At 35.2% G+C, this 27,863-nt stretch overlaps 1 protein-coding gene across 3 annotated transcripts in view; it reads right to left on the reverse strand.

Annotated features, from left to right (window-relative positions):
- Positions 1-27,863, reverse strand: part of LOC144977121 (uncharacterized) — a 44,731-nt gene that overhangs the window by 13,309 nt on the left and 3,559 nt on the right. For 2 of the 3 annotated variants that reach the window (XM_078921971.1, XM_078921961.1), the window contains exons 2-14: positions 21,524-21,626; positions 17,118-17,215; positions 16,849-16,947; positions 15,051-15,136; positions 14,507-14,591; positions 13,534-13,655; positions 10,546-10,642; positions 7,375-7,453; positions 6,653-6,726; positions 6,147-6,188; positions 5,762-5,974; positions 4,127-4,375; positions 2,924-3,073 (exon numbers count right to left, since the gene is read on the reverse strand). In XM_078921971.1, the coding sequence (XP_078778097.1) occupies positions 2,924-3,073; positions 4,127-4,375; positions 5,762-5,974; positions 6,147-6,188; positions 6,653-6,726; positions 7,375-7,453; positions 10,546-10,642; positions 13,534-13,655; positions 14,507-14,591; positions 15,051-15,136; positions 16,849-16,947; positions 17,118-17,215; positions 21,524-21,622 (1,493 nt within the window). In that variant the 5' untranslated portion in view covers positions 21,623-21,626. Of the gene's footprint in view, positions 1-2,923; positions 3,074-4,126; positions 4,376-5,761; positions 5,975-6,146; positions 6,189-6,652; positions 6,727-7,374; positions 7,454-10,545; positions 10,643-13,533; positions 13,656-14,506; positions 14,592-15,050; positions 15,137-16,848; positions 16,948-17,117; positions 17,216-21,523; positions 21,627-25,072; positions 25,093-27,863 lie in introns of those variants that run through there. The other variant, XM_078921952.1, reaches the window with a different exon arrangement.

Raw genomic sequence — 27,863 nt, forward strand, 5'->3', positions numbered from 1 at the left:
AAGGCCTGTTTGGCTTGAGTTATTCTTGCTCGTATGTCTCCGTTACATCTTCCATCTGTTGTCACTATTGAACCTAGGTATTTAAAACTTTCTACGTTGGTAAGTTGCTCGCCGTGAATCGTTATATTGCAGGTGTTGTTGTTTTCGGGGTTTTTCTGTATTACCATGCATTCCGTTTTGGTGATATTCACTTCCATTCCCTTGGCTTCACTATCTACTACCACTTTGTCAACAATCTTTTGAAGTTGGATTTCTGATGTTGCAATGAGTACCGTATCGTCTGCGTATCTTATATTATTTATGTTGTGACCTCCTACTTTTATTCCCTCCATATTATTTATGCCCCTCATGATTGTTTCTTGGTATAGATTAAACAGATCTGGTGAGGCAACACACCCTTGACGGACTCCTTTCTTAATAGGAATGGAATTTCCTGTAGAGTTTCCGATTTTGATAGATGCCTGCTGGGTGTAGTATAATGTTTGCATGAGTCTGAGGTCTTTCTCATCAGCGCCAATGGAGTGCAGTTGTTTTAGTATTTCTTCGTGGCGTACTCTATCAAAAGCTTTTTTGTAGTCGACAAAACAGAGGTATAGTGGGGTCTGAACCTGTATAGCTCTTTCACTTAAAACACGGAGGAGGTATATTGCGTTCCTTGTCCCTCTGTCAGGTTGGAATCCATATTGTTCTTCTGCGATTTCGGGGTTAATCTTATTCCTTAGCCTGTTGATAATTATACGCAACAGTATTTTGTTGATGTGGCTTATTAAACTTATAGTTCTAAAATTTTCGCATCTGACTGCACCTGCTTTCTTTGGTATTGCTATGAAAATAGAGTTACAGAGATCTTCTGGAATTTTCCCAGTATTGTATATATTGTTGAATAATATGTGAAGTTCATCAATTGCTAGATCTCCTAGGCTTTTTAATACCTCTACAGACATTTCATCAGGGCCTGTTGCTTTACCATCCCTCATTCGTTCCATGGCATGTTCAATTTCACTTTTGGTGATGTTTGGTCCGCTTAATGGTTCTTTGAATTTTAGTGGTGGTTCATTTCTATTTGGATCATTGTACAGTTCGCCTATGTATTCTACCCATCGGCTTTCTATATGTTGTTCTTCAAATAGCAGTTCCCCTTGTTTGTTTTGGATACAACTTCCTGCTGCTTTGCTTTTCCTTTTCCCTGATAGTTCTTTTATTCTTTGGTGAGCTTGTTGGGGGTTGGGTTTGTATTCTCTTTCGATTTCGCAGCATTTCCAGTCCAGATAGTTCTCGTGTGCCTCGATGCATTTGGATTTAATGTGGTTGTTCAATGTTTGGTATTCTGCAGACCCTCTGTTGCATTTTCGTCTTTCTTCAAATAGGTTTAGAATTTCATTTGTCATCCATTCCTTTTTGCTGTTTATTTGAGCTATTGGTAAATGCTTTTCTGCAGTTGCTTTGACACACTTTTGGAATATATCAAATTGTTTTTCACATTTTTCGTTATCAGGTTCACTTTGGCTTTGTATCATGAGTGCATTTTCAAATTCTTCTCTCATTTTTGTTTGTATGCCATTGTCTTTGCATAACCTGTAATCCCTCTTTATTCTACCAGCTGTTCTCTGAATAGCTTTAAACTTTATCCTTACTGTACAAACAACTGGGACATGGTCACTGTCTACATCGGCGCCTGGATAGGTTTTGCAATTTAATATGCCATTTCTGAATCTTGATGATACTGCTATAAAGTCTATCTGGTTCCTTGCTCTGTCCCCTGGTGATTGCCATGTCCAGGTTCTTCTTGGGTGTTGTTGAAACCAGGTGTTTGAAATCATTAATTTATTTGTTCTACACCAATCTGCCCAGATGTTTCCTCGTTCATTTCTGTCTCCGAGTCCATGTGGTCCGATTATGTCACCATCTCTGCCTCTGCCAATCTTAGCATTTAGGTCCCCCATTACCATAAGGACTTCTTGTGATTTACACATTCGTTTTGCTTTGTCTAGTGAATGGTAAAACTCTGTCATATCTGCATCTGTCGCCTCTTCTGTTGGTGCATAAACTTGAATAATATTGGTGTCAACTACAGGTCCTCTTAGCTTAACCAGCAAAACTCTGTCTGAGATTGCTACGTGCCCTTTGTAAAATTTGGTTGATTTTTGGTCTAAGATCATCCCTACTCCTTTTTGGAAAGAGGTTCCACCACTCCATATGATCTTATATGTCGTGTTGTTTTCTTGTTCGACAAATGGATGATGCCAAGTCTGCAAAGATAAATCATCATCAAGCCCTACTGCAACCTCCTCGTGGTGTCGAACGGTAACAGGTCAAGCTGGCCAACTGCAGAGGGCGACAAGAATAGGCAATGGCAAACCATTCTTGTAACTTTGCCGAGTTAACTGCATGAATAAGTCCAAAAAGTTAACAAATGTGACAAAACCAAAATTGGGACATGGAATGTCAGGACCTGTGCCCAAAAAGGAAAACTAAACAACATTCTAAAAGAAATGAAACGGCTCCAAATAAATATTCTTGGCCTGGCAGAGATGAGATGGAAAGAGCAGGGAACCATGTCAAAACAAGAAAACAAAAAATGTCTGTAAGCAGTCGCAAATACATTAATTATTGTTTTTCAAATCATTTTCACCAGATCATCGACCCTTGATGATACATTAGAACATTTTAAAGCATTAAATACTTATTTCTCTTGAGTTCACCATGATTGAAAATCAAACAAATTAGAGAGTTAAACAGTAAATATATTTTCTCAAATGAACATTTTTACCATATCGAATTAATCAACAAATTAACTAATTTCTTCTTTTTTTTATTTAACTTAGGAAAAAAATAAAATTATCAGAACATTTAAAAAGATTACCTATTCAATAGTTATTGAAAATAAAAATATGGATATTTGAAAAGTAACAACTTGACTTACTTTTTATCTTCCCCAGCTTTGTTTTTGGATGAAGATGAAAGTGATAGTTTGTCATTGTCATCATCTGATTCAAGGCCACTCAAGCCTGAACTTGATGACAAACTCTCCCTCCTATAGCGTTTCACTGGTAGCTTATCAACACTATTCGACCTGTTTACAAAGGAGGACAAGAAAAAAAAATATTAACATGGAGAAAGATATGTATTTCGTAACAAAAAAACATTGGATGGAAATTAATAGAAAGTGCATTGTAATTGTAATAGTCTAGCTTCTTTTCTAAAGGGTTTAAATTCTACAGAGACCTGGATAAAGTCCCACTAAATGGGCCTTACAGTTCTTAAAGTCTGAATATATGTTTTATGTTTTTAAGGGTTTTACTGCACTTGTAACACATTAAGGTTATATCAGCTTCAGTATAAAGGAAGAAATTGGGTTAGAAAAAGTTATAGAATTATAATTAAAGCACCCAAGAAAAAGGTAAGAAAAAGAGGAATTGGTTCAAATAGGAAACAGCTGTATATTCCAAGGGCACAATGTCAAAGTACTTAGTTTGAGATCACCTAAAAGTCTCATCCAGACACAAGCACAGGTCCCCACTAAAAGGAATACACTCAAATGTTTACAAATCATATATAATATATAAATAAAACATAATACAATGCATAAAAGAGAGATGATTTCCAAGACAAAAAAATATCATCTCCAAAAACTGACTATACATTTGACTGTTTTCCTCCCAGCCAGGGTATTCGGCTGGGACTAGGACAAAACCAAGTAATCTCTTTCTAAGACAAAGACATAAAGCATGTTGGAAAACAGATAAAGGGGATATAAGACACAGTAAGTGCTTCCCTGCCGACTATGGGAGGTCAGGAACCCACCCAGAAAGTCTGACATAAAAATAGATTATAATTGCATATGAAGCGAGTGCTCTACCAACTGAGTTATTGGGGCCCCCCATCTATGCTCAACATTTGTGTTAAATAGAAATGTTTTTATACTAAAAAAAAAAATTATTGTAGTTTCTGAAACTGCCAAAAACTCAAATTCCATAATTTTGACTATTTCCACTTCAAAAATAATTTTCACCATTTTCCAAATTCTGGATTTGAGCAGGGAGTTCAAATGTCACACGAGTGATCCATTTCATGAAAGACTTGAAACTTTGGCCAACTTAATAAGTTATCCAAGAGTATGACAAACCTAGAACGTTTTGAATCCCTCTTGGCAGACTCTGATCTGGACATGCTTCTAGACCTTGATCTTGATGATGAGCTTGAGGAACGCCTTCTGCTATTCGACCTTCCACGTGACCATCGAACTCTATGCCTAAGAGATGACCTTGATCTTGACCTGGTCCTTGACCGTGAGCGGCTTGTAGAAGATCTACTGCTTTGTCTTCGTCTGGAGCTCTCATGCTTGGATTCCCTTTTCGGGGATGATCCTGATAACCTGATCAATTCAAAAAGATTTCTCAAAATAGCACAATCAAAACTTAAAACTTATTGTAAAAGATGAGCTACTGATAACTGCAAAACTAGAAGCATTTAAACTTGTTCTTATTTCTAACAAACATTTTTAAAATCGCTATCAATGTCTAGTAGGGGAATGTTAATGTTCTCCAACTTTGATGTAAAACTCAGACCTGCCAACCTTCACATTCCAAAAGTGGAATCAGGACGCCTGAAAATAGGAATTTGAGACAAAAAATAGGAATTTCACCTCTTTTACAACCCCCCCCCCCCCTCCCTTTCCACTTTGCTCTTTTTTTATTCTTACCATTATCATCATTTTTGTAAATCGGAATTTTAGAGACAATAGCGGAATAGTACAAAAAGGAACAGTGAAAATAGGAATGATTCCGCCAAAAGCGGAAGGGTTGGCAGGTATGAAAACTACTAACAAATCAGATTCTACTGTGCAGTAGGTGAAAGAAAGTCTGTTAAACCATGATTTATGGCATGTCAATATCCAAGACAAAAATAAAATGTTAAGGACATATCACTTTCTATTTAATATATGATGTTCCGAAATTAAACCCTATCTTTTTACCACTATGCAAATGTTGATTCATGAAGCTCAAAAAAGTTTATTAAAACATTGAAGTAATTGGATTTAAGCATCAATTTAATTGAACAAGAAAAATAAAGTGGACATTATAGAGTTTTGTTTGTCTTTATCTTAATTAGAGTGTAAACTCGACTTCATCAGTTTGTTTTTTCTCTCGTAAACTATAAAATTACTATTTTTCTATTATGAAATCAACAATCAACTGATTGTATTCAGAATTTTAAAAGATTATAAATGATGCGAATAACAAACTTCAAAATAATAAAACAAACCATTGGAAACTAAAACCAAATTGTTGATGATCCTATCCGTATTGTTCTTGTTTCACAAATCATAATTCTTACCTCATCCAAATCAACTATCGAATTCAACAACACTAAATAAAAATTCCATTCTAGCTGAGAAATGTTCAATTGTCAACACACTTTTAATGAAACCATTTTTTTCTTTGGTTTTATCCTTGGGTCTATTTTGTTTCATAGTTTCCTAAGTCTGAAGTAACTCAGAAACCTTTTGAAACACTCTCCTGGTTCCAACTAATGATAAAGTTTGATAAAGTTCTATATGTTTAATATTTGACATCAAGGAACTTTAACATTCAGAAGTGCTTTATCTCAAGATGGAAACATCAACTGCAGTTTGCTGTGGCTTTTTCAGATCATTTCATTACCTCATTTTTATTTTCAATATAATTTTTTATTTTTTAAGTGAAACCTTTTTTCTATGAGACAGTTGAGGCAAACAAACAAAAATAATCGAAACACCGACCATGGAGTCTCACACTTAGAGGATTCAGACATTTTCTTTTGGCTGAAAAGAGCATTTGGAGTAGTTGATGTTGGAAGAGATGGGCCTTGAACAATCCCTCCTCCAGTTTCATCATCGCTGTCATTGCCACCAAAGCTGGTGATGAATTTCACCTCTGCCCTTTCAGATGACCTTGATCTAGATCTTGACCTTGAACGGGACGATGACCCTGGTCTGATAAACAACAAAAGATTGGTATTTTATGACTGGAACATATAAACCATCAACTTATAATAATATTTCTCTGGTCTGTATGATATCAATAAAGAAATATAAATATATTTTCCTATTAAAATGATATACAAGCTTGATCAACTTTAAAATAAATTAAGTTATTTTTACCCACCTCTTGTAGGGTTCGTATTTTGGACTGTCTCTTGCAGCATAACTGAAATGACATTTTAAAACGTGTGAATTTCGAAAATAATTATATGACAACAATTATTTTATTTTCATTAAATTGTAAAATTATGAAGAGCTCAGAATATCAGATATTTAATGCTAAACTATTTAACTTATTTTAGCATCAGATTATTTTCCCTACGCATTATCAAAAAACACTTAAATTTTAAAAAGTTCAATGACAGATGTTAAATGCAAAGGATAATGGCTCAGGTTGCTTATTTGTTCCCCCCCCCCCCCCCCCCCCCCCCCCCCATTTTTCAATCTTAACATGCATATTTAAAGCAAAGTACTTTAACGCATTTAAAAATTGAAAGCAATGCAATGAGAGATAAAAATTTGTAACAAACCGTTATTAAGACTGTTACAACTATGAGTTAAAGAAATAACAGTTGGTGATGAGACAATCAAATTGCTAAACATTTGTAATTTCTGATCTTAAATTCATACCTTGGTCGGCAGAATCTTTGGGGATTTTGTCTCTTTTCGTTGATTGCTCTTCTTTCCCTTCTTGATTTTCTTCCCTATATATAAAAAAAAATTGTTAGTCATGGATTCAAATCACTAAGTTTGTTAACTCATAAAAAATAAGTAGCTATCTAAAATTCTAATGCTGAAAGACAAATCCTCACCCCTAAAGCCTAATAATATGCCAGTGCTAATAACCCATTTTAGTTGTCAACAACAAGGTAAGTTATAATGAATAAACAATTATCCTGTATCCAGATGTCTCCACCTTCTCAACAAATTGATTTCTTTATTTCAGATAATAATTGAAGATTTAACCATCTTGACATATTGCTAACCCAAGGAATATAATAGAACCCTCGTGCCTTAAAGCATAGACGCCAGCTTTTCAAAAACATAAAAATGGGATACCCTAACGCACAATACTGTCATGACCCAAAACACCTTTTTGCTTGGACACATATATAATAAAACCTAGATTTAGAGATGTTTGTTCTTTGGTTTAATTTGCTAGTCAAAAAAGCATAATCCTGGGACATACAAGGGTCATTTCAATACATATAAAGAATCCAATTCCCCCCCCCCCCCCCCCCCCCCCCGATTGCCAAATTGGAACTTTATCGGGATAGTGAACCGCTATGCCTAACATAATAGAGAACAGTGTGCTAAACTTTCAAATCCCTTCCAAGATGAAAACTTCTTACAGAAAACTGAGCTTTAGCTTCTTCCAATTGCCTGGCTTCCTTTAATGCCTCCAGCTCTTCCTTATCCTTGCGCAGCAATCTGGTAACAAGTTTAAAAAACAACATGAACAACTGAAAGTTAGAGGGGATGTCTTATATCTATATGGGACATATTTTCTTCTATTACAATCCACTGTCGTCATACAATCATTTTTGTTTATCTGAATTCTTTTAACAAGATGTCTTTCAGATCTTTGATGGCTTTCCCTCTCTAATATGTAAGTAATTTATAGTCAGTAAAATAAATTTTTCATTCTTTTGACTATTTCATTTTCATTATTTCATATTCATTTGTTCTGTTATAATTATAAACTGTTTTATGTCAATCTTGAATTCTTTGTTAACTTTCAAATAATTCATATATATAAAACTCCACTATTTTCATCAGATTTCATGACATACATTTCCTTCACTAAATAATTTCATCAACTACAAACAAAAAAATATAATAGTGATATGTCTCAATTCTTTTGTCTGCTCTGTTCATTATCTTGGCTTTGGTCATTTTGAAAGATTTTGAAATTTCTGCACTTATACAGGAAAAGCATTAATGGAGGTCCCAATAGTTGGTAAAGCACTTTTAGTGGATATTGCACTATATGAAAACTCAGGAGTTTAGTGACCAATTTAATGAATATATAAGTCAATTTGTATGAAGTGAATGAATATTAGACAGTAAAAGATAGTCCTGATATCAGAACGGTGGTAGCCCTGGGAAATAAGTCACGTCTAAATCTAACTTCTGAGATAAATCAATTTTATGAATTCCCATGAGCATTCTGCTCTCCATTTGATGCCATTTTCATTAGAAGCAGCTGGATTATGTTCATTCAGGTTGAACTCATAAGAAAATCTTTTACAATTTTGAAAAGAGATCAAAAGTTGAACTCAATGGATTGAAAAATCTAAGAAGCCCTTTTGAGATTTTGCATACTTTCATTTATTATGAGGAAAAAGATACTGCAATTGAAAAGTGGTCAAAGCCCAGTCAAAAGCAAAAATGAAAATGCTGTCCTCTAACCTTGACTCAAGACTAATTATCCAGCACCACCAACTATAGTCCTAAAACTTATTGAAGTCGAAAAATAATTGATGAGATTTCAGAATATCTTAAAATCAAAAAATAATTCTTTTTCCTTCTCTGTTACTTTTAAGCCTTAACTCTCCCCTTACCGAAAGGAAAAAAAGAAAGTTTTTTCTTTCTTTTTCTCTCTTTTAAGCCTTAACTCTCTCCTTAACAACCTCCCATTGGATTACCACCTTGTCGTGGTGGGAGGGCTTGCGCATTTTGAATATCAGACCTCCAATAGGACAGAAAAAGGGAAAGATCAGAAGAAGAGTAATCCACCGACCCTCCAGGGATGGGGGTTGAGGGTGGGGTTAACAACCCACCTCATAAAAACAAGCTGTTACAGAAACAGAAACCAGACATAAATCCACTACCGGCGGCAGCAGAGAAGCGGACCAGAATACTGGCTTCATGATGGTAGGAGGTAAATAGAAACCTATAAATGAAATAATTTTATACACTGGTCAGCTCACAATACACCAAACTCTCAAACCTCACATGTTACACGCCTACAGAGGATGCAGATGAAGAAAAGGAAGATTTCTATGATATTTTAAGAATGGCTGTTGAAAATATACCAAGTCACGATATGCTCATGATCATTGGAGACAAACGTAAGAGTCCGCAAAAAAGTTGAAAAAGAAATCAAATCAGTTGGAAAGGAAGGCATAGGGGTAATGAATGACAATGGAAGTAGACTAAAAGAATTTTGTCAAGACCACAACCTCATTATTGGAGGAACTTTCTTCCCACATGAAAACATTCATAAAATGGCCTGGAAATCACCAGATGGAAAAACAAAAAATCAGATAGAGCACATAACGATCAACAGAAAATGGAAGAGTAGCTTAAATGATGTATAAGTCAGGCAATTGGCAGACATTGGAAGTGATCATCATCTCGTCACAGCCAAAATCTCTATAAAATTGAGGAAAATAAAAATTGCAGAACAGAAGAAACATTTTAACATAGTTAAATTTAAAGTCCCAGATATCAAAAACCAGTTCAATATCTCAGTAAAAAACAAATTCAGTGCAATACAAGATATTACAAGCATGACAATCCAAGATTTCATGAAGGAAACCAACACCGAACACTTAGGACACAATGAATCCAATACACAGAATTGGATAAAAGCAAGGTCATGGGAGCTCATTAACCAAAGAAAATCAATTAAACTAAATCTCTTGAACGTTAAATCCCCTCAGCTGAAAGAATGGCTATCCAGTGAATACTCATTGAAGGATAAATAAATTAAAAAATCCACAAGGAAAGACAAAATATTATACAGAAAATTTAGAAACTGAAGCAGAAAATGCCTTTCAAAACAAGTGTCTAAAAAGAATTTTCAACATATTTTGGCCTACAAAAATAAAAACAGTGGATCAATTAAAGAAAGCCGACTGCAATAACATTGAAAGCCAAATAAAAAGAAGATGGCGTTTGCTGGGTCATGTGGCCAGAATGGAAAAAAGGTCACTCTCTAAGACAGCCCTGTACTGGACAGCAGATGAGAAGAGAAAGCGGGGGAGACCCAAAGAAACCTGGTGAAAGATGATTTAAAAAGAATTAAAGGAAGCAGTTTGCCCTGGAATAAAGCCACCACAAAAGCAGCTGACTGCAAAAAAAAAATGGAGATATCTAGTGGATGCCCTATGTGCCTCAAGGCCCAAAGGGGTTTAATCAATCGAAATCGATCTCTCCTTACTGAGCATTTTTCTGAATTGTTACGCTAATTCAACCAAAAAATATGTTTTAAAAATAAAATTCGAAAGCAATGAGTACATGCTATACATAATTTTGTGCAACAAAAAGAGCTTTACAAAACAGTATGAAGTTCTTATAAATACACCAAAGAGTGCTCTTCAAATTCGGCATGTACAAAAAAAATCTCAATAACAATGAATGTGACGATTTTCCTAAGGCTTGTAAGGAAGGAGAGGGTTAAAAAGTCTGGTAATGTGAAGCTCATTGAGCACCATACCAACCTGTGGAATTGATGCATTTCAACATTTCAAACAATCAAATGGGGGCGGGGGGAGGGGTGTCCTGTGAGAGCTCACCTGACAAAGTCATCATCTACCATGCCATATTGACCAGCAACAGCATTGACCTCCTTGCACATGTCGGGTGTCAAAGAATCTACATCTATTGTTACATCTGGAAAGGTACAAATTAAGTCATAATGCTATAGAATTTTGTCATTAAATACTGATCAAACTAATCAAATAAATACATTTTTGCATAAAATAATTTAATAAAACCGCTATTTAAACATCAAGTTAATATACAGTGAGTCAGTTGTTTTTTTTCCTTGATGACACATTTTTTAGAAATTCTACCCAAACAATGTCACAGGCAAGCACACTTTTATAAACAAAGGGTGATGGAGAGCTGGAAGAGAGAGAAGAGTTTGGTAATTTTCACTTCACGAATAAAAACAAATTCAATTAAACCAGATTTACATTCATCAGGCCTGTAAATGGTTGGTGAAAAAATTGTCGGAACTTTTTGAACACGCGAAAATAGACACAACAGGACAAAAATATGGACACAACACAGATATGACATGTCAATTGACTAGTCAAATCATGTCACTTTCCCCTACTTATTTATGACGAGGTCCTTTTTTATGGTACCAAAAAAAAAAATCCCAATTATTTGAGGGCCCAGGTCTGAGTTAGTTGTAAAATGAAAGGAAGAGAACAATTCCTACCCTTTTGAAGGATGTGTATCTCGTGCTAGACACGGAAAGCTGCGTATCTTCGCTCCTGTTTGTGTTAAATTTGTAAGCTGATTCTTTCGTTTATTTGGATTAATTCTTATAGAAGAAGAAGAAGAAGAAGAAGAAGAAGAAGAAGAAGAAGAAGAAGAAGAAGAAGAAGAAGAAGAAGAAGAAGAAGAAGAAGAAGAAGAAGAAGAAGAAGAAGAAGAAGAAGAAGAAGAAGCAGCAGTGCGAGAGCTTTCGAAGAAGAATATATATTTCGAAGAAAAATTAATATTTCGCATTATTTTTTTCCCGTCTCACATGGGGACGGAACCAATAAAATATAGAGAAAACAATATGAGAACCGGAGACATGCATGTGTGTCGGTAGCAAAATAGAGAGAAACCTTCCGGTCCGATTCGACACACTTCTGTGTGTGCGTTATTTACTGACTAGGTGTGTGTGTGTGTGTGTGAAGACGACTCGCACGAAACTTCACGACCTCTCTCTCGTTGGCTGTGGCACAGTAGCCAGGCAGTGATTACATCCACGGCTAGCGGAGTGTGTAGGTGGCATGATAATATGATAGCTTCTGTTTTGTTTTGTCTTTGATGCGACAAATAAAAAGTTGTTTTTTGTTTTGTTTTTTTAAGTCGGCATTTGAAACGGAATAAAATCTAATTTTTTTCGAGGAACGAAATAAAAGTCTTTTATTTTCTTTTTTATTGGTCCTGTTCTTAGACGTTACGAATTTTATTTTTACTATTATCTTTTTTTATTTTTTTAAACACTTATAGAGCAAAATCGTACTGTCGGAAATCCGACAATAGACGGAAGATTTACAGGCCTGATTCATTAATGAAGGTCCCAATAATTGATAGAGCACTCGCTTCACAAGAAAAGGCACCATCTCGTGATCGATTCCAGGTGCAGTCGAGATTTTTTTCCATCCACCCAGTAGTGATTGGGTAGCTGGGCCTGTTAGACCTGGTGAAAAGTACTTTGTAATAGACTAGTATCCTATCCAAAGGAGAGCAAGCAATTGCTTTTGTCCGTTTCATGCTATTGAAATCAGGACAAACTCCAGCTCCATGGGCTTAATGGCTCTGAAGGACTTCTTTAAAAAAAACAACATGAACTGACATTGGGAATCAAGTTAATTGTTTGTAGCAAAGTAAGAGAACAACATGAGAAATTGAGTAATTTAACATAAATAATAATAATAATAATAATAATAATAATAATAATAATAATAATAATAATAATAATAATAATAATAATAATAATAATAATAATAATAATAATAATAATAATAATAATAATAAACATATATCTTTATTGTCCCCAAAAAAGTGGCGATTTGTCATTTGGTTACACATTTATAACAATACAATATTGACATAGACACACTCACACAAGATGAACACTAGTAACATAGTAGTCATCGTAAAAATAAAAAAAAAGCCACATTGAACGAAATTTTTGCATACATGCAAGTTTTAAAGAACAGAAGACTCTCTTTTCTTCATAGAATATTTCTAGTCGAAAGCTTCAAGTATGCATATTATGCAAGTGAAAGGTACATTATGGAGGGAAAAAAGAAAGATAAATATAATTTACAAACATACGAGGGTGAGTCAAAAAGTAATGGGACAAATGTCCTACTGAGTTCATATTTCTTTTTCATGTGACGTCATATTTGGCTCAATTGAACTGACAAATCTTGTGATATGGTTGCCATCCAAGCAGGGTCAACTCAGAGAATCAAATAAAGACAGAAGCATTGATCAGATCTAATAGAACGTCTCATGATGAGATAGCAGGTACAAATAGACATTAAAGCGACTGAAAGCAAGAATTTGTTGACTTAAGACTGGATTTGGAGATGGAACGAGTGCTGATTCTTCATGAAAATGTCCTCCCACACACAAGTGTCAGGAAAAGGGAGGTAATCAATGGACAATTCTGTCTCATTCTCCGTAATCATCAGACATGACACTTTCAGGCTTCCATCTTTTTGGTCCACTGAAGGAGGCAATGAGGGGACATCACTTTGAAGATGGTGAAGAAGTCAAGACAGTAGTGAAAAATTGTCTGAAAGTTCAGTCAACTCAGTTTTACGAGGATGGGATACATGAAATTACAAATATGTGGACTGTGGCTATTGAGAGAGGTGGAGATTATGTTGAGAGTAGCATTCTACTAGGCTAATGCCAAGCTTTAATTTGAGGTAGGATGCATGGTATTGATTCAACTTGTTTTAAAGTGATTAGCAGCCATTACTTTTTGACTCACCCTCGTAAAAAGAAAAATTAATCAACATAAAGAAGAAAGTTAGAAATACCTAGATCAGCCATGTCTAAATCTTCGTCACTTTCCTCTTCACTATCCTCATTTGGCTCCTTTTTCTCTACAGGAGTACTGTCTTCATAAACATATCCTATCGCAGCTTTCTTGTCAGCATTTCTGGAACATAAAAAGAAAATTTATTGTTTTTCATTTAAGGCTTTTCATTGTAGTGTATGGCATTCTTCCTCTGCTTCTTTTCCATTCTATTTTTTCCTATAAGCACTATTTGTTTTGTTTTTCTATACTTTCCTTTCTAATAGTGGCTATGTGTGTAAAAAAGACCATTCCATTTATTTACTGAGCTGGTAATTAAAAATATTAAGCACGTGCAATGACCAGTTGTTGCGATATAAAACCCATCAAATATGCTTTCAATACTACAAGCAATTTATAGTCATCATCCCTAAAAAAACATGTTTAAAAATCAGGAAATTTTGTTTTGTATTGAAGCTTTCAAACTATATACTTTGTCATGTTTTACATTTACATGTATTTAAATCATAAAAATAACCCTATAGATGCTATATCTATTTTCATTATTACAAGTTAGCAATTTCTCTGAAGGTCATGGTTGGCCAATATCTTTGAGATTACTATTTTAATCAGGACATTTTTTGCCCATACTTAAGAATCCCACGTCTCAACCCTCTATAGCACCAATCAGTCCACTGTTTTTTAACTAAGAAATACGTATCTTGACTAGTGTAGTGTAGTGAAAGTACATCCTTTACAGTGAAAATTATTGTATTGAACAATAGTTAAAGCACTGTCATGTTTCTGACATGACAATTGATAACAATCAAAATGTTATGACTGGTTTGTGTTGATCTCCATGCTGCTAATGCATATAAAATTAAGAAATCTTAGCAAATTTGATTTAATTATTCGATATCTTGCAGTAATGTATAAAGCTAAGTATTCTCTACATCTTATCACTTAACATGATAATGATTTAGATTTTGACAAACTTTTTCTTCTCTTCCTCGTTGGGCTTGTTGATGGTACCAAAATGTTCATCCAAGTAGATCTGATGCAAGCATTGCTCTTCAGACACTGAAAAATAGGATAAATATTGTGATGCAAAGGCAAAGAAATAAAATATATAACAGTACATAACAGAGAGATGATTTACGATGAAAAAAACATCTCACAAAACTATAACTATGCATTTGACTGGTTCCCTCACAAACAAAAACTACAACCAGGCCCAGGACAAAACCAAGTAATCTTATTCCAAGATAAAGACAGCAAGTAAGTTGAAAAACAGAAAAGGGAGGGTAGAGGACACAGGATGACCTCCTTATCCACTATGGGAGGACAAAAAACCTCACCCAGAGACGAAATATGTTATGAACTCTTATAAGCAGGACTTGAATCGTGATTATCAGAATTTTAATCACGTAATGAACGTATAATTAATTAATGTAAATCTTTCACTATCCACAAAACAAACAACTTTCTCCCTCAATCATTATCCCTAAAATAAAAAAATAAAAAAACACGAGTACTTACACCCAGAGGCTTCATTTTCAACCAAAGTTCGATATCTTTCATAATTTGCTAACCGCTCTTCTTGCTCATGAGCATTCATTGTTGAACTGTGGAAGCAAGGAGAGATAGTGAGCAAATGCATAGGAAACTTAATATCCTCAAAATTATACAGAGAATTAATAGTTTCCAAACATGGTGTTCAAAATGAGGTTTAACATTCTATAAAATTGTTAACATCTAAATCCTCTCAAATTAATAATCATCACATTATTATGCGAGAATGCTGTCACCAGAAGGGAAATTTACAACTCAGGCCTGTAAATGGTTGGTGAAAAAATTGTCGGACCTTTTTGAACACGCGAAAATAGACACAACAGGACAAAAATATGGACACAACACAGATATGACACGCCAATTGACTAGTCAAATCATGTCACTTTCCCCTACTTATTTATAACGAGGTCCTTATTTTATGGTACCAAAAAAAAATCCCAATAATTGGAGGGCCCAGGTCTGAGTTAGTTGTAAAATGAAAGGAAGAGAACAATTCCTACATTTTTGAAGGATGTGTATCTCGTGCTAGACACGGAAAGCTGCGTATCTTCACTCCTGTTTGTGTTAAATTTTTAAGCTGATTCTTTCGTTTATTTGGATTCATTCTTATAGAAGAAAAAGAAGAAGAAGAAGAAGAAGAAGAAGAAGAAGAAGAAGAAGAAGAAGAAGAAGAAGAAGAAGAAGAAGAAGAAGAAGAAGAAGAAGAAGAAGAAGAAGAAGAAGAAGAAGAAGAAGAAGACGACGACGATGAAGAAGAAAGAGAGGAGGTGGTGCGGTCGTGTGAGAGCTTTCGAAGAAGAATATATATTTCAAAAAAAAATAATTATTTCGCATTATTTTTTTTCCGTCTCACATCGGGATGGAACCAATAAGATATAGATAAAATGATATGAGAACCGGAGATATGCATGTGTGTCGGTAGCAAAATAGAGAGAAACCTTCCGGTCCGGTTCGACACACTTCTGTGTGTGCGTTATTTACTGACTAGGTGTGTGTGTGAAGACGACTCGCACGAACTTCGCGACCTCTCTCGCTGGCTGTGGCACAGTAGCCAGGCAGTGAATACATCCACGTCTAGCGGAACGTGTAGGTGGCATGATAATATTATAGCTAACTGATAGACGGCATGTTTTGTCTTTGTCTTTTTTGTTTTTTTTTAAGTTGGCATTTGAAATGGAATAAAATCTAATTTTTTCGAGGAACGAAATAAAAGTCTTTTATTTTCTTTTTTATTGGTTCTGTTCTTTGGCGTTACGAATTTTATTTTTACTATTATCTTTTTATTTTTATTTTTTTTTTAGCACTTATAGAGCAAAATCATACTGTCGGAAATCCGACAATAGATGGAAGATTTACAGGCCTGACAACTAAAAGGATATATGGGAAATACCCGATTTCACGATTTTCAATAATGAGCGTTTTCTCCAAACTGTTCCATACCAGCTTTCATATGATGGAGAAATGACTATTTTAGATAAAAGAAAATTCTTTTCTGGTCCAATTACTCCAATTAAGTCACTTTCAAATTACTGGCTTTCACTGTACTTATGACATTGATATAACAGTTTCAAAATCATTCCACTAACTTTGAACAAGTCCAGCTTCACTCACTTGCCATATAAAGCTTGTGAATAATTTGTCCCTGGTCAATGAAATCAAAACTAAAATTAGTTTTTGTGACATTGTTCACTTTTTCTTTAACTTCTGACATAAAAGCCATTGATTCATAGTTTATACAAAGAAACAAAAATTAATAAATAAATACCTCGATGACCTGTTGGGGTTGTACTCTGTGATGCAATCTAGATTAGCACGAACATCAAAGCGATCTATCATGTTTGTGCTATCTCCTTGCCAAGCCATCCTGCCACAGATTTTTGAAAGAATATCAATACCTTATCAAATATTTCTTATCACCTATGAGCAAAGGTGAAAAATGCTTTTAAATTATAAAGATTGTTAATATTTCAATACTAAAACTTTTACTAATAAAAGAAATAAAATTACACACAGCAGATATTATACAAAACCTACATGCTCTGAGGGCCTTCAGCTGCCATAGAGACTGCAGGATCTAAGTGAATTTTGACAGGTCTTCCATACATGCGCAAAAATTGAGTTGGGTCTTGTTTCTGTGAAATAAAAACACCAAAAAAAAAACAAAATATAGTAAACTCTTGCCATATCACCATGTCTGAGACCACAGCATATTTGGCAGTACAAAAAAAAACCCTTGATCAATCACTATGTCTGTGACCTTAACAAAACTAGAAGTATAACAAATTGGCGACAGAACAAACTTGGCAAATTTTGTGGAATACCCAATTGTTAAAGACAGCAAGACTAACTGCTCCAATAATAAAACATTTGGGGTGAATGTTTCAAAAATCAACCTTTCTACAGCACAATGTTCAAAGAACATGAGGAGAAACTGAAGGCCTTGACACAATGAATGATTTGGGTAAACAAATGCTATGATAAATAAGTAAGAGAAGACTTTATATCATTGAAAGTAGAAAAATAAAATCATAGGCAAAATAGGCATTTCACTGAGTATTGTAGAAGGATGATCTATGGTCAGGCTCAGGGCCTTCTAAAAATAGTATCGGGCCTGTCCAACCGAATTGCGCGAGTTCTCTGCTGGGCTTAAAATTTAATACCCCGCGATATTTGATTGTCAACAAAGTTTGTGTGTACACATTACACACTACACACCACAGTTACGCTGGATTACCTGTTGATACAATGAATTTATCGCGTTTGTTATTATTTCTGTTCATGGATATATATTCATTGTGATTGCCAATCCCACCATGATGTTTGTTGTGTGTATCTTTTAAAATCTAATTTGCAATTGAAAAATAATTTAAAGGTAATTTAAAAACTATAGTGTCATCTAAGCCATCATCTGCCGTCGAGCGAAACCTTGAACTGTTGCCTTGAGTCAAAACAAAACCGGATGATCTTGTCCTTGTACACATCAAAATGAAATTGTCATTGATAGTCTATTCAGTGATTCCAAAACTCCGGTTTCACTGAAAAAACTCTGGTCTGGAACAAAAAATTCCGGGTTCCGGGCAACTTCTGTCAAATTCCGGTGAGGTCAAATTCTTCCAAGGACACCCCCCCCCCCCCCCTTCCAACCACCACATCATCATCACTGCCACTAGAATTATAACCATCATCACTACCACTACTACTGCAACCACCACCACATCATCATCATCACTACCACTACTACTACAACCACCTCCACATCATCATCACTACCACTACCACAACTACCATCACTATTACAACCACCACCACCACATCATCATCACTACTACAACCACCACCACCACATCATCATCACTACCTCTACTACTACAACCACGACACCACATTATCACTACCACTACTACTACCCCACCACCGCCACATCATCATCACTACCACTACTACTACAACTACCACCAACACCACATCATCACTACCACTACTACTACAACCACCACCACCACCATATCATCATTACCACTACTACTACAACCACCACCACTACATCATCACCACCACTACTACTGCAACAACCACCACCACTACATCATCATCACTGCAACTACCACTACTATTACAACCACCACTAGCACATCATCATCACTACCACTACTACTACAACCACCACCACCACATCATCACTACCACTACTACTACTACTACAACCACCACCACCACATCATTACCACTACTACTACAACCATCACCACCACAGCATCATTACCACTACTACTACAAGCACCACCACCACATCATCATTACAACTACTACTACAACCACTACCACCACATCATTACTAACACTACTACTACAACCACTACCACCACATCATCACTACCACTACTACTACAACCACCACATCATCATCACTACCACTAATACTACTACAACAGCTACCACATCATCATCACTACCACATCATCACTACCACCACTACTACAACCACCACCTCATCTTCATCACTACCACCACCACCACATCATCATCACTACCACTGCTACTACAACCACCACCACCACCACATCATCATTACTACCACTACTACTACAACAACAACAACCACTATCACATCTTCATCATCACTACCACTATTTCTACAACCACCAACACCACATCATCCTCACTACCACCAGTACTACAATCTCTACCATTTGATTTTGGTGCTTTACTTCATCATAGTATAATTCTAATCAGTTATCTATTTAGAAGTATACAAAACGTAAACACAATGCCAAATACCATTCCAATTCCTTTTTCTTGTGTGCGGAAATTCCTCTTTCGGCATTGAAATTCCTACGAGTGGTGTCTGAAACTTCTGTGAGCCAAATTTAAAATTGGCGTCTCTGTCTATTTATCTTAATTCTTAAAAAAAAAGCTCACCTCTCAATCAACATCAACATCATCTTGCTAGAAATTGTAAGTTACCATATTTAACACCATCAATACAATTCTCCTTCTCATCTCCTCCTTTTCATCAACCTCCATCCCCTTCACCTCATCATCATCATCATCATCATCATCATCATCATCACCATCATCATCATCATCATCATCATCATCATCAGATACCCCCCCTCCAAAATTCTAACCATTCATTTAATCACGGTATTAATCAAAGTTGCATCATTCATTTTTTCATCATCAAATTAATCGGCAATGACTGTATTACCGTTATGAAGTGAAAATATTGAAATATCACTTGCCTCCTTACTTTCTCCGCCTCCTCCTCCTCCCCTCCCCCTCCCCCCCCCCCCCCACCCCCTCTTCTTCTTTCCATTTGATTTCTTTTTTGGTCCAGCATAACTAAATGAAAGATAGAGGGGGAGATGAACTATAAAAGACTGCGAAGAGAGAGAGAGAGAGAGAGCGAGAGAGAGAGAGAGCGAGAGAGAGAGAGAGAGAGAGAGAGAGAGAGAGAGAGAGAGAGAAACGAACAATTACTAAACGATATATATATATATTAATATATATATATATATATAATATATATATATATATATATATATATATATAATATATAAGAGAGAGAGAGAGAGAGAGAGAGAGAGAGAGAGAGAGAGAGAGAGAGAGAGAGAGATGGGCGAACAACTAATAAACACGAGAGAGAGAGTTGGTTCGAGCGGTCGTCTGTGCGCAGAACTAAGCCCAGCAGAGAAAGTGGGTCATGCGCGGTGGCTCTGCCTATCTCTTTTGGTCGCCTCGGTCAGGCTCTATCATCTTATTGGGGATAAAGATCCTTATTCTTAGGTTTACAAGTTTATTTTGGAATTGATTGGTCTATTCACCATGTTATGATCCTTGGTGTATATTAACAGTTTATATCAGATTCAAAAGTGAGATGTTCATTTTTCTTTTTTACAGTGTTTTTTTCTCCAACTTTTAACATATATTCAGGACTTCAGATAACATTTTTGAATTTCTGTTAGCAGTTGTAACAAGTGTTTTTTTACTATCGTGGATAGCAGTAGTAGTATTTCAGAGCCATTAGGCCCATGGAGCCAGTGTTTATCCCGATTTCTATAATATGAAACAGACAATCGCAATTCCTGCCACCTTTTGGATAGGGTGCTAGTCTCTCTCAAAGTACTTTCCATCATATCTAACAGACCCAGCTACGCCATCACTGCTGGTTGAACAGGAGGGTCAGAAAATAATATTGACTTCATCCAGGATCAATCCCATGGATAGGCAGATGGAAAATACCAGCATAACAATATTTGTGTTTGTATTCTTCAAAAGGAAAAAGTTCTTTTTCAAGTAAAAAGTTGATGGTGAGTAAAGTCATTATTAAAACAAGGTGAAGAGGGGGGGGGGGGGGGGGGGGGCAGGTGTAGCATGGTGGCATAGTGAGTGTCATCACAAATAATGCTATCATTAGCGTGGTATGGTCTGTAATCACCACTAAGTTGGTGGTAATTGTAATAATTAACTGCATTTGTAAAGTGCTTCCATCAAAACCTCACAAAGCTTTTCAAAAAGACAGTTGGCCTATCAGGCATTACATTCAAGACAGCATTCACCATAGTCACAACTCCATGCAAACAAAACCCACCCAAACCAACATTGGGTGTGAACCACAAGTATTGAAAATATACAAATATCAAAAGTCAAACAATTCAAGAAAGAAGTGTTTTGAAAAGCTGGATTTTGAGCTTTTTTCTAAGAGTGTTGCCTGACTTATAGGGGAAGAGGCTGCCAGAATGTTGAATTAATTGAATAAATTGGTAAGGCAGAAATATAGTAAGGTTTAACTATATATCAGTGAATACTGCTGTCACCTTGATATGATGTATGATTATTTGGGATCATTATAGGTACATTGTTATAAATTTAAATAGACTCAAAGAAATAAAAAAGTGAGAAAAAAAAAAAAAAGGAAGGAAAGAAATAAAATAACTTACTATCTTTTCATAGAACTCCCTTCGACGGTCTGCCCTTCTCTTGAGATCAACCATCAGACCCCTGATTTTCTTCTCTTGTCTTCTTGCTTCATGCCACATTTTGCTATTGAAAATAAAAAATAAATTAAATGGATTTCATTTTTACAAAATGAGAATTATACGAATATGAACAATCATCTATTGTTCTCCTGCTTGTTTACTTGGAAGCCACTTGTTACAACAGCATGTGTTTTACCCCACCTAGATTTTTTTTTAAAATAATAATACACTTAGCATTTGAATATTGATCAACTTTTTCATTAATTTGAACTCATTTTTTTTCCAGCTCATATGATCTGATTTGAGCAAATATTATATGCATATTTGTGAGGGGAAAAAAGTAGGTGCAGCAGTCAAACAATTATATATTTTTCTTTGAAATAAATGACCTGTCTAGGGAAATACTAAAGACACATTTGAATGCAATTAATAATGTATATTACCTCTCTCATATACCCGACATAAGTAACATACTTGTTTAAAAAATAAAATGACGAACAAGAATCTGTAAAAATAAAATTGTATAATACTCAACACAGAAAACTCGAAAACACAGAAATCTTGAATAAATAGACCCAGTCCCAACTTGTTCAAGATCTCCGTGATGCACTGTATTGTCATCTCTAATCAACAATTGGATTTATGTAAATTGTTCTTCCCAAAAGTATGGATGATATAATGATAGTCAGCAGATACCATACTTTTTAAACAGACATCAAATTTTGAAAGAGGCCATGTGACACCAAAGTCATTTTCAGAACAGACCTCGTCACTTGTAAAAATAAGAAATAGTAGATACGAGCCGAATCAATAAGGCAATTATATTTTTAATGAACAAAAGTTTCTATGAATCAAAAAGATGCAAAGAAAGTTGAAAACATGCACGTTTTAAAAAATAATTTTTGCAAAATGATTTCTTTTAAAAGTGAAAGCAAAGGCAAAAACATCTCAAATTTGGCTGAACTAAGGTGAACTCTTTTTGAGGGTAGCATAATGTATCAACTAGAATCACAGTGGCTACATTCACAGGGCCTTGAATGCAGCTTGCCAGGCTAAATTCACTGCACCCTGAATGAAGTCAATAAACCTATGTTCATAACATTCTAGTAGCATTAGTAGCATGTGCTTAGCTCTTTAGTAGCCAAATGGGCTTTATTCCCTCTCAGACTCGATCCATAGTTGTGCTCAGTTAGGAAATACATTCATTTTTCATTAATTTTCTTTCCCAACCAACAATATGCAATGTTAATGATTTCCACCCACAAATAAAATAGGATACAAATCGCAATATCTACATTTTTTTTTGTCAGCAAATTGATAAAAATCAAAGCTGAAAACAACCTGCGAAACTGACAGGCCTGTTATTTCCTTCACAACAATTGGATTTTATTACTGAGTTCAGTCTTAACTACCTCACCCATGAATATTTGGCCATGAATATTACTCAAAGCATATAGTAATAATAGTTGCATTATTACTATACGCTTTGAGTCAGTCTCTTCAACTAATCATTACCGCTATGTCCTTCATACTGCATACCACAGTATAAGTCACATCGAAAGGTGGAACATTCATTTTTAAAAAATCAAAATGGGTTCTTCATTAAGAGAAAGTTTTCTCTATTTTAGGAATGAGGAGAATTTGTTTTACAGAGGTATTAAAATCCTAAACATATGGGTTTGACATTGAAAAATCCAAAAAAAAATATGTAGAAGTAAATATAAAGTACAGGTGATGACTTAAATTATTATAAATTATTTTTGAATAAATGTTTATGCTTTACAATAAAAGCTATTGTATTTAGTGAAAACTCTTTAAGATTCAACCCGACAAAAACCAACAACGGCCAAATATTCATGGGTGGGGTAGTCAATACTGGACTCAGTAAGTAAAATCCATTCATTGTGAAGTAAGTAGTAATAGTAGTAGTAGTAGTAGTAGTAGTAGTAGTAGTAGTAGTAGTAGTAGTAGTAGTAGTAGTAGTAGTAGTAGGAGTAGTAGCAGCAGTAGTAGTAGTAATAGTAGTAGTGGTAGTAGTAGTAGTAGTAGTAGTAGTAGTAGTAGTAGTAGTAGTAGTAGTAGTAGTAGTAGTAGTAGTAGTAGTAGTAGTAGTAGTAGTAGTAGTAGTAGTAGTAGTAGTTGTAGCATTGACATCTCCAGAGATAATGGTGCAGCAAATGCTAAAAAAAAAAAGATAGCAGCATGTTTACATTAAGTCATATCCAATCGTTGGACACCAACAAATCGCGTGATCAATGCCTTGGTTGGATGGAAACCTAAATATAGATTGCTCTCATTGGAATTGAGTGGTGTTTCTCTCATTTCTGCCAAAAACAGATTCAAATATTCACTGACATGTTTTTGTATAGATACCATGGCGTACTAAAAGAGTCAAGGCCTTGGCGCACGCGTATCGAGCCGAGTTGGTTAAGGCCATTGACTAGCGCTGTGTAGTGTGCAGGTAGTGTGTTAGTCTAGTGTTAGTGAGAATTACTAAAGACCGGTATGCAATGGGCAGTGATGTAAGAGGCGAGTTGTAATTATTTATCTCATTAAACGTGTCGAGGGATGATTTACTAATAAATAGTCTATATTATATTCAAATTATAAATCATGACGAGATAGCAAGTTAAGCTTTGTATAGAAATAAGACGTACACAAAACTTTATTTGAGATGGACTAAAAATACAACAACGAGAGAGGAGAGAGAGAGAGAGAGAGAGAGAGAGAGAGAGAGAGAGAGAGAGAGAGAGAGAGAGAGAGAGAGAGAGAGAGAGAGAGAGAGACCTTTGGGGATTTTGTTTCTTTTTAACAGTAGTGGGCAGTTTGATAGTCAACACTGAACTTTGATGAGTAACAACGAACATAGTTTTGTGGAAAAGAAGCACCTCAATGTGATGGTGGTGATGGTAAGTAGTATAGTAGTAGTAGTAGTAGTAGTAGTAGTAGTAGTAGTAGTAGTAGTAGTAAGTAGTGTAGTAGTAGTAGTAGTGTAGTAGTAGTAGCAGTAGTAGTAGTGTTAAAGAGGAAATGATGAAGATAGTTGTGATAATTTTATAGTGAGCAAAAAAATTTATAACGGGAAGAAAAATGTTGGAGAGGGAAGGGGGTAGGTCATACAATGAAAAAGATATTATGTTTGAGAGATAATAAAAGATTGGGGAAGGGACAAATGATGATGGTGATGACAATGATGATAATGATATGTGGTGTCAATGATGATGATGAAGATTGCATCTTACCTTAAATGCGGTGTTAAACAAGCAACAGTGGCGATGTTTTAGTTGGTTACATTGATGTTGATGATAATTTGGCAACTTTTCTTGTTGCTTTACTCTTATTCTCTGATGGAAATGCTAGGCAGTGTCTCTTTAAAATTATACGTTTCAAGAGTTTGAATAACACTAGAGATGCACCGATAGGTGAACTCTGCATTAAGAGAATGGCATGGAACTATAACTAGCGAGACTAAAAACTTTTTCCTCGTAAATAAACATTTCACCATCATACAAAATAATGTTCTTGCAAGCTTTCCATGCTGATCTTGAGCTTTGCCAAATACCTCCCCTCCTAAAATGTAAATATATTGTAATAATAAGTTGTATCAAAAAATGAAAGGTCATACTTTTAAATATTACCTGTCTGATCACACCAGATTCAATTTGTATATGCCTGTAACCACAATATTCTATTCTTAAATCGATTCTATACATGAGCATTGGACATCCCAGTAATAGGCACTGTAACATAATTACTGTATTATGAAAATATATTAGATAAATATGGTTTAATGAGATTTACAAGAAATTTAAAGTATGACCTTTATTTTAAGACTTACTGTAAACCTGATTGCAATGATTCTGAAATATTTGTCACTTTAATATTCAAAGCTCCTTCTAGTTTTATCTGATACTTCCTTACTGTCTTAAACAGAATTTTTAAATTATGCCATATTAATATTAAATTATGTCATCAACATTTCAATACTCTACGATTTTATTTTACACTTTTAGATAGGTAAATGTAACCCTGTGACGGACACAATGGCCAGGGTGAATCTATGAAAATGTATTACATATAAATGGTCAAATGGTTATTTATTGTGTTATATTTACTTGATTATTTATTTGTTTATCGTTTCAATTCGGAAAAGTAAGCCCTTGTACTATTCACTAAATATTTATTAATTTAATTAATACATTTTTTTACAACACCAAAAATGTGCATCACTCATGGAGCTGGTATTCCTCATAAATAAACATTACCTCTGTACGTTAATGAAGCTTTGACATAAACTTCATCTGCAATTATAATGCAAGCCCTGCTCCTTTCTTCTTTAGAATTAAAAAAAGACGAAAAAAGTTTGACATCATCAATGTTCTTTGCTGATCTCGTTACTCTTTGAAGTGTTGTTATTGATGGAAGTTGAAGTACCTCTCTCAATTGAGAATGCAGATGTCTTGAAACGGCATACCATGAAAATGCTTTGCATAAATCATCCATTGCATATATCCTTTTGTTTTTTGGAAGGTACATCAGAAATATTTGTTTCTCAATAAATTTGAATTTGTCATCCTGGGTGTCAATAGATGAGCAAATGAAATTAACTAGCTCCTGGAATTGTGACCAGCATTTGATTTCTTTACAAATAGCAGGGTGCTTTACTTTTTTTACACCTGCGTATGCTTCATAAATAATTCCCTTTATGTTTCCGTGTTTGTCTACACCCAAGGAAGTAAAATGAATTGAAAAAGCATAAATAGGCCCATCTCTCGATTCACTAAGGAAAGAAAAGTTATCGTCTTTTCCCCAAATTAAAGTACCTGAGTAATTTTCTAATTTTTTCTGCAAATCGTCAGGAAATGTAGAGGATTTTAATATGTCTTTCATACGAAATTCTTTCAATTGTTGATCCTCATCAGGAACCCTAGATGCAGCGGTTGATTTTGTTGTTGTTCTACCTTTTGATTGAGGGACACCAGCACACGATGATGGTGCGTCAGCGAAATATGTGGGAGGGTCAGCTGACAGCTGGTACCATAAATTTTCCTGCTTTCTTCATTTTTGAATCTGGAAAATGTTTAGCCATATATTTGGTCACTTGATCAACAGATAATTGGTCAGGCATGGCTTGAACCCATTTCAACTTTTCATTAAGATCAAGAGGAAAACTGTACACTGGAATTATTTCTGTCGCACTAGCATAGCCCGACTTGCAGCCATACGTGCTGCATTTCTTTCCCATGATGATGGAATTCTAAGTCAAGAAGTGATTTAGAAAAATGAATAAATAATCCGATAAAGAAATAGTAAACTAAATTCCTGAATGTCAACAATGATAATCACATTTCCACTTAATTAAAAACATAAAATTTAAAAAATCCAGCGAATTGAATGAAGCGAGAGAAAACAAAGCAGTTGTGACCAGTGAAGTCGAAACAAAGAATGAAAATGTGTTTGCTCACTTCACACGGTACCTACTACACACGGTACCTTATTACGTATTCAATTTCCCCGCTCTGTGTAACTAACACAACGAAACAAAGAATGGCGAAAATTTTATTACTGACTACGCACGGTACCTAATTACGTATTCAATAACCCCTCTCTGTGTTACGAACACAACGAAACAAAGAATGGCGAAAATTTTATTACTGACTCACACATTCAATCGCATTCAATTTCCCCGCCTTGTGTAACGAATACGATAGCCTTAACCCCTAAGGTCAATCATCCTGGTGCTTCGGCCAGTATTATAGTAGGGCTATGATAGATACCCATTAGATATAATTGGTGATTAACAATTTTATGTCTGACTGTAACTGTAAAATCATATGAATATGAATTTGTAATTCAACAAATGAGAGAACATGGAAGGAAGGAAGTGTGTGTGTGGGGGGGGGGGGGGGACTACTACTAAGGCCATCTAACAGCACGGCATTGCGTATCTGCGTATCTAATTTTTATCGGACTGACTATTTTCACCGTACAGTGAAAATAGTGTTTTAAGCTATTTTCACCGCACGGTGATAATAGCCTGACAGACTATTTTCACCGTATGTATTAGCCAATCAGAAGCCAGGATACTAACTGTGACGTATGTGCCTCTGCATCCAGACCATTAGAATTCGACCCGACATCATTTTCTTCCTGTGTGCAGACCAGTTAAAAAAGAAGAAAAAGTTTGCCGAGAACAAGGGAGGCCTCCCAAAAGCTCCTCGTTATAGCATTTCTTTCAATTTGTATTTTCACTTTGGACCTTTTGTCAGACGTTTATTTATTCAATTTGTCATCATATAGA

The sequence above is a fragment of the Berghia stephanieae genome, chromosome 1 (assembly GCF_034508935.2).
Source record: "Berghia stephanieae isolate SIO BIC M18660-M18661 chromosome 1, UCSD_Bste_1.3, whole genome shotgun sequence".
Lineage (NCBI taxonomy): Eukaryota > Metazoa > Mollusca > Gastropoda > Nudibranchia > Aeolidiidae > Berghia > Berghia stephanieae.